The 7820-nt window shown below is 48.8% G+C and overlaps 2 protein-coding genes and 1 pseudogene across 3 annotated transcripts; all 3 read left to right on the top strand.

Annotated features, from left to right (window-relative positions):
• Nucleotides 1–1328: 1328 nt before the first annotated feature.
• On the top strand, nt 1329–2960 carry TEOVI_000895700 (mitochondrial RNA binding complex 1 subunit; the record flags this gene model as incomplete). The annotated part of the gene is made up of 1 exon (XM_067221372.1): nt 1329–2960. The coding sequence occupies one exon, from the start codon at nt 1329–1331 to the stop codon at nt 2958–2960; it is 1632 nt and encodes a 543-aa protein (XP_067077473.1).
• Nucleotides 2961–3667: 707 nt separating this feature from the next.
• TEOVI_000895600:pseudogene lies at nt 3668–5365 on the top strand (annotated as a pseudogene). Its single transcript has one exon. A coding segment is annotated over exon 1 (1698 nt).
• Nucleotides 5366–5530: 165 nt separating this feature from the next.
• On the top strand, nt 5531–7423 carry TEOVI_000895500 (RNA pseudouridylate synthase, putative; the record flags this gene model as incomplete). The annotated part of the gene is made up of 1 exon (XM_067221371.1): nt 5531–7423. One exon carries the CDS (start codon nt 5531–5533, stop codon nt 7421–7423), a length of 1893 nt encoding a protein of 630 aa, XP_067077472.1.
• Between the last annotated feature and the right edge of the window lie 397 nt (nt 7424–7820).

Genomic DNA, 7820 nt, shown 5'->3' with positions numbered 1-7820 from the left:
AAAGATACTAAATCAGATGCCACCAGTGATGTCAGTGATGACACCAGGTCAGAAACAAGTTCTGGGCGGGATTCGCACACTAATGACCGCACCGCAAAGAGCCGTGAGACGGAGTCGTGTAGTAGTTCATGGTAAATAATTGCGTGCTGTCGTGTTGGGACCATGCGTGAACTTCCGTTTGACGGTTAAATTTTTTCCCTGCATACTTGCTTCTGCATTTGCTTTGTGGCATGCGTGTACCGTTTGGTGGTTGCCAGTGGTGTCTCTGATACGAGTTTCACCTCCTATAGAACATGGCAGTTCCCGTGCAATATTTCAAGGGAACCGTCAATAACTGCACGTGAAGGATGGCGAAATCAAGTGAGAGCATATATGCATATATATTGGGTGTGTCTTTCAAGTTTTTTTTTTTCACTTCCCCGTAGCTGACGCGGAACCGGTTGCGTCCCCTTTAGTGTGTCGCACGAGATACCTTCCTTCCTTCATTCCCACGCTTGACTGCTTACTTGGCATATTCCTCATATCTTTGTTTCTCCTGTACTTGTGAGCAACAACGTGTGCAGTTGCTCAGATTTAGAGGCAACGTTTCTCCTCTGTATCCCCTTTTTTGTCGCACGTTGGTTTTTGTAATTTTCTCCGTTGCCGGTCTCTGTTAGAAAACTTGCGACCTGTTTTGATACCGACTGTTTACGCGCAGCTCCTCCAATAGATTTTACCCATGTGCGACACTGCGCAGGTTGTTGTGTGGTTGCTCTACCATGAGTCATGGGATAGAAGGGGAGAGGAGTTTCTTCTTTCCCCACCTTTTAGTTTATCAATTATGTGGCATCAGTTAGTTGTGCTAAGCGATGTATAACCCACATTACAACTTATTATGTGCAAGATAGCATTTAAATTCACCCCCTCCTTTTAAATCCTTCTTTGCCTCCGCTTTTGTGCGGTAGGCTAGGTTGGAAGGGCAACAGCGACGATCAGAACATATATCGTGTTATTAATTTTTTTAAGGTTTTTTTCTTTGCTTATGCTACCCCGGGTCGTTGTGCCCTCCGTGCGTGGTGTTATGCTTCGTGTAGCTTGTGTTTTTCCACGAGGGAACTTTTTATTTTCTGTACGGAGTTTGTTGCCCTCGTGCAAAAGAGATTAAAGCTCCAAATCTTTACTTTATCCTCAACGAGCTCTCCCTCTAGTGTGTGTTCAATGGATCTGCATCAGTGCGAGTGTTGTAGTACTACCGTTTTCTCAATGCTTCCAACGATCACTCGCAACACTTTGTGCATGTCTTTAAGTTTCTCTTCTCTTAGAGCGGATCAGGTGAAGGGATTTCGCGCATGCGACGTCGGGTAGTTTTATGTTGTCAGGATGTGGGGAGTTTACTGTCGTCCAAACATTCTGTACATTCTGGCATTGGTTACCATGAACGAGTTTTCAGTAGGAATCTGTTGTATCGCCGCTACCCGGTAGTTACCGTGCTACCGAAGGCAGGTTTTACAGTTCTTGACACAAAACGATGGATTGCGTCCTCTGGGCCACCCGTCACCGGTTCACCGCTGTCACCTGTTACCAATCCTTCGTTAAATGTTGGAACTGGGGGAGGGGAGGCGGTGGCAATGGAAGGCCCGCTTCCCGTGTCGTACTCACCGGGATCTGGAGTCAACGGCTCCCTTCCGGTCACCTCCACCGCCATCACCGCTCATTGTGACGTACTGTCGGAGTGTGTTGCAAAGGCGGATGAATTGGCGGTGCAACTGAAAGCCCAGAATGCACTCAGTGCTAGCGCTGAAATTCTTACGCAGGAAGGCATGGAGGAATTCGTTGAGGAGCTGAAGACGTCGGCGACCAATGAAATGACAGCATTAGTAAAGCAAATGCAAACAACACCCTTGTTGCAGCGTGCAGGGATGCACGAGCTACGCCGGACACTTTATTACACAACTTCGCTAAAAGAACGGGATTGGTTGGAAGAGAAGCAGTACACAGCGGCTATGCGAATGCTAACGGTTGAGGTGTTACGTCGCGATGGTGACGGTGTCCTCTCTGCTGATGATGTGTTGTATGTGACAACGCATGTTGTTACAGCCAACTTTTACAACAGGCACCTTTGGAATCGCATGGAGAAATCACTTCTCAAATTCAGTAATTACGAGAACATTGACATGTCTTCCGTTAAGGCATTTTCAACTCGTCTTTTTAAAACCCGTCGTGGATGTGCCAAAGAGACACTGGATATCCGCCGTAAGGTGTTGCTGGCGATGTCTCGCCGTGTTGGAGTCCTCGCGAATGACTTCGATCTACCGTCACTACTCGGTGTATTGCAGTGTTATACAGTACATGACCTTACGCCATTTCACCTTGAGCCATTAGCTATCCGTGCCACGAATCACGTGGGTGACTTTACCCCGCACGAGTGTGCCACGCTCGCCCACGTATTGCGTAAGTGGCGCACCATGCGCCTGGAGGTGTGTGAACGGTTAGTAGAGCGTATTTGTACCTCCGATCAGCTTACCCATCATATGGCGAACGCCGCCATGATTGCCATACGCACATGTTTCAATCAAGTAAGTGATGGAGGTCGCAATGCGATGAATGCGGAACCGACTCGGCAGAAGCTCCGCGCAATGGGTGAGCAGATCGGGTGCCGCCTTGACGAAGTTGAGTACCCAGCACTACCCGTCATCCTTAGCATACTCGATGTCGTTGTCACGCTGAAAATATACGTGCCCAAGAAGTGTCTGCAGGTCATTTTTTCCCAAGCAAATGATATGGTTGCGATAGTGATGGAGCAGAAGGACGATCTCGTCGACCCAAAAACAGGAAAGCGTGTGCGCCCCATAACGGCGGAGGAGGGGAGGCAACTGCAGGCGCTCTTATCGCACTACGGCAACGATCTTGCACCGGAGCTGTCCCAGCGGATGAAGGAGGCATTCCGCGAGGGAGTGTTACCTGACGAAGCATCGCTTTAGTGGTAATTACTGTGCACCCAGGTTCACGAGCAGGGCATATGCTTTCGATCTTGTCTGTCTAATTTAGCGAAAAATACGCACATTTTAAGGGGGAAAGTCGTCTTCGGAGTACGCCAGTATCTATCGAGATAACCGTTGGTGGTTTTAATACAAGCATCCATTCCATCAGTCTCAGTTGTTTTGTGTGCATGGAATGCGTTGTTGCCGGGCAAAGCATGTGGTTTGTCCTGTGGAGGTGAGTAACCGATACTGAAAGGATGGTTGCCATGGTGCCAGGAAATTATTACTTTCCTTCGTTTTTACTAACATATTTATCAACCGGTGGATCCTGAGGACGCCCTCATGCTTTTTTTCCCATTCCGCACTCTCAAGGTTCACGTTGTGTGAGTACCGTTCGATTTTTTAGTTATTACCCGTTTTCCCCTGTTCCTACCTGCGAGCCCTCCTTAATAATAATGCAAGTTTCAAATCATAGCTGCGAACATGTCGGACGCGGGTATCGGTAGCCTACCGGCACTAACGGGTGTTGGGTGTTGGAAGAAGACACAGCTTGTGGGTTTATATGTATGGTGAAGCGATTTTCGCCTCACAATTCTCTGCTACTTGTATACCGATCGTTTAAACAATAAAGGATTGTTTTGTGTGATGTTTGTCAGAGGGGTTCGGTAGAACCTTTGATAACTTTCCGTTCCTTTTATCCTCTACGGATGCACCCAATGAATGTGCAGGAAATGGATCTTTGCGTGGATAATATCATTATTTGCCCGTTTTGTTCTCTCTTAGGCACAACATTCCACACACGGATGCTGGTCTCCTTGGCGCCGGTCGTGGGAGCCTGTGCGAGGCACGGGATGATGAAGTGTCAGTGGTATATACGACCTATTTTCAGGAGGGTAGGAAGGCTGCAGCCGCCTTCATTACGTGTCGTTTCGTTCTCCAGGCGCTGTTCTTCCATCCCCCGAAGTGGTGGAGTTCTTCCACTGGGACTTGAGGAGTCAAGTGATTCAGCTCCGGTCTGGGAGCGTATTGTTGTGAGTATCCAAGACATGCTGCAAAATGTAGACGACACGGAGGCTTTGAGACGATTCTGTCTTCTCTGGCGAAGCCACTTTCCCCGGACTGAAACCACTTCCCTTCTCTCTACATTGGAGAAGGAACTGCTTGCGAACCATAGTGATCCACAGGGCACTGGGGAGCGGGTTCCGCGCGACCTGTATTGCCTTCCTGTTTTCGTACAGGCTCTTTGTTCAGCTTTGCGACTGTGCACTCTCCGAGCAGGACCACCGAGCCTCCAAATGCCAGAAAACGTAGTGTCTGTCAATGCGGCTGTGCATGGCTTGGATGAGGGACTACTTTCCACCGTTGTTGATGAGATCCGTGTAGTTATTTTTTACCTGGCGCGTGAGAGACTTACGCATGTCTGGCACGCCATACATGATCACTTACCTGATGAAAAGTTGGCTACGGAATGCGAAAATGGAGTGAACACTACGAACGATGTCGTACCAACACAGGCACCAAGTCCAATACCGTCACGTGATGGGGAGCGCCTTAGCCATATGGGTGTGAAACTTTCCGCTGAACTTCTTCAACATGCCATAATGCTGGCTGACACCGGCGGAGCACTGTTGTCGGTTGATCCGCCTGTTGTTCTGCTCCCCGTTGTTTATCAACTCTTGTTGCCCGCACTTGGTGCTTGCGAACAACTTGATAGCAAGCGACTTGGCAGGCTCGCTACGGCCTTTGCCCAATGCACGGATTTTGATGATCCCCACGTGGGTCAGGCCTCGATTTCTTCTGCCGATATCAGTGTTAACGACTCTGATGATAGAGATGAGAATAAATCCGCCACAACCTCCGCCCCTGCGACCAGTGAGGCCCTTAAGCCCGTTATGACGTCGTACACCGTATTGTCTCAAATGAACGCATTAGCTAGAGCCACTGAGGTTCGCATGCGTGAGGTGACAACCCGGTTAAGGCCAACCCCAAGTCAGACCAATATTGAAGCAGTGAAGTTGCGATTGCTTTCACTAAAGGAGCGTAAGGTGGCAGAGCGAAAGGCTGCAAAGCATGAAGGATCAGTGGTGAACGCAGAGGAGTTGCTTGAGGATGTTGCTGTGCTGTGTTGTGCTCTTGCTTCTCGCCGTTATATGGACGACGCATTTTGGAGTAGGGTTACGGAGTTCACATGTTTGACCATCGAGATAACATCAACTGCAGAAGTTCCGCGAGATGTGCGTCACATTCTCTTTTCCCTGTACTACGTGAAGCAGTTAACTATGTACGATCGACTCATGTCAGTTTTAGTGAGACGGGGTATGCTCCGCGAACCTGTCCCCCCACCATCAGAGGTGCATGAGGTAATGAAAAAGGTCCGAGGTAAGACGGCGGCTGACTTTCAGCAATAGTCACCCTTGTCGTTTTATATTGGATGTCCTATCTTTCCTCTGACCTTTTATTTGAAATAATCTCGCGTGGTCGTATGGAGAGGAGGGAATCCAACTCCAAACGAGGAAAACAATCTCTTTATATTCTCTGCATTTTTCATGTGTTACAGTACCAAAGGATCTATGGAGGCAACACGGCTCCAACTTTTGGAAGAGGCCTCCTGGAATGATGAATCGAAGCGAAAATTATACAGCACGCCGCTGTTCCCCGGTTTTCCATGGTACACCGCGACTTCATCTCCTAAGGAGCGCGAACAACCTACGCGGCGCTTTGTCGTCCCGTATTTTTTTACGTTTCGCGTTTTCGTAAAGGGTCGTTGGGTGGGCCGTGAGCTGGTGGATGTTTACTCCGAGGAGCATGTTCATCACTCCCGCAGTTACTACGAGGCTTGCGTGGAAAAGGGACGCTTGCAGAAAATCTCGCGATCGAGGTGCAATGTCCGACGGAATCACATGAAACGATCTCACACTGCGGGCGAGCCGAGTGGAGCAGATGCCAGTGCTGGGGATTCATCTAATGCGAACGGACCACTTCAGCATGGGGACGTTGTTCTTCATTCGGTCCACCGACATGAAATCCCCGTGCGTATGGGCGCCACGGGCGTCGAGCCCATAGTTCTAGCGGCGGTGCGTATTTGTGAATATGGAATTCTGGTTGTGCACAAACCTGCCGGTTTGCCGACTCATGCAAGTGGCAGGTATTTCATGAATTCCTGCACAGCTATGCTGGAATACGTCCTTGCGCCAAGACGTCTGCATGCATGGCTTGTAGAGAAGGATCCACTCCTGCAATCGTTGGTTTCTACTATTCACCTTACTGGGAGGGAGCGGGATGAGCTGCTGGCGTATTATCTCACGGATTCAATGGAAGAAGACACGGTGCCTATTGAGCGGCTCCCGCGGCCCTGCCATAGGTTGGATAAAGTAACATCTGGTGTGCTTCTCTTGGGAATCTCGAAGGTAGCAGCGCGGCGCGTTGGAGAAGCGCTTATGAGTAAGACGCGGCAGATGGAGGAGATTCTGCCACGGCGATCCCGCTTTGAGAGCGACGAGGGGACGATTACTTTCGATAAGTTGCACATGTCCGGCGCCACAGTCAGGAAACGGTACTTGGCGCGGGTTCGTGGCTGTTTCCCGGAAAATTCTATGAAGATACGATTTGAAAGTTGTCCTGGGGATAAAAATAAGGAAGGCGTGCTAGCTGACAGCAATGAGAAAGATACAACATGCCCCATTAACGGTGGCTTGTTAATTGTTACCAAAAACTCTCATGAAGGGCGCAGAGATGCAACTGATGGGATGAACGTAAAGACTTTTGTGAATTCAGTTGGTGTACCGGTTCTTTTCACCTCTCCGTTGCGGCAGTACAGGTTCAGTGAAAATGAAACGATATATGAAGATTTGAATGAATCGTATGGGACCCCTATCAAGGAAATGTTTTGTCAGGATGCTATGACGCTGTGTCAGCCGCTACGGCACTATCAGAGTGATCACTCCCACCATAAAGATGCAGGAACGAACACCGAAAGTCTTGTCCACTGCGTGCCATTCTCTGGTCGCATGCATCAGATTCGTATCCACCTTAGTGATTGGGGACATCCCATTGTTGGGGATGTGACATACAATACAAATGAGCGAGGGCATGATAGGCAAACTTTTTACTTTTGCGTAGACGAGTTGCCAAAATCTTTTCGTGACAGATTTTATGCTTCCGACGAGTTGTGCTGGGAGTGTGGTGGGAAACTTCCTGTGGCTTCTTTTGATGGTTCCAATGGGTCCCGCGTTGCCTTGCACGCCTGGCGGTACGAAATGGAGCATAAATCTTTACTTGCCTGCTCGGATGTGGTCGACTCCGAAAGCATCACCGAAGGTCAAATTTTGGGGTACGGTGAGGGCCCACCGCCCAGTTTGGAGTGCTGCTATGAAGACGCAGTGCGTATGGATGTGGGTTTTGTGCAGCGGCAGGGACCAGTTGTTATTTTTCTTGCACCTCCGCCACCTTGGGTTGTAGAGTAAATGTAATGTCGTCGTAACGTTTTGGCGAGCTTCTGCTGCGTCGCATTTCCCCTTACGTTTTGTTGGGCAGAAGGTTACCTTATTCTTTCTCTACCGCTTATAATTTTTATTGACAAAACTCTTTTCACGAACTGCCAATTGATTAAAAACAGGGTCTACGCGGAAACATCATAATGAGTTTCGACACAACTTTGCACTTTTAAAAATTTCACGTCGGATGCTGCTTCTCCATTTCTTCACTTTCCCCTGCATCAACATGGTGCACCTTGCGATTTATTTCTTTCCCTGATTCTCTTAACACCAGGAAGGCTAGTGCCAAGTGTGGAGGCGGAAGGGAATATTATCGATACTTTGTGGCAGGACTTATACACATAAGTAACGCATTACGTATTCTTTT

The sequence above is a fragment of the Trypanosoma equiperdum genome (assembly GCF_001457755.1).
Source record: "Trypanosoma equiperdum strain OVI genome assembly, contig: ctg_1417, whole genome shotgun sequence".
Taxonomy (NCBI): domain Eukaryota; phylum Euglenozoa; class Kinetoplastea; order Trypanosomatida; family Trypanosomatidae; genus Trypanosoma; species Trypanosoma equiperdum.
Note: the sequence above shows the minus strand (reverse complement) of the source record. Positions and strands in the feature narration are given on the sequence as shown.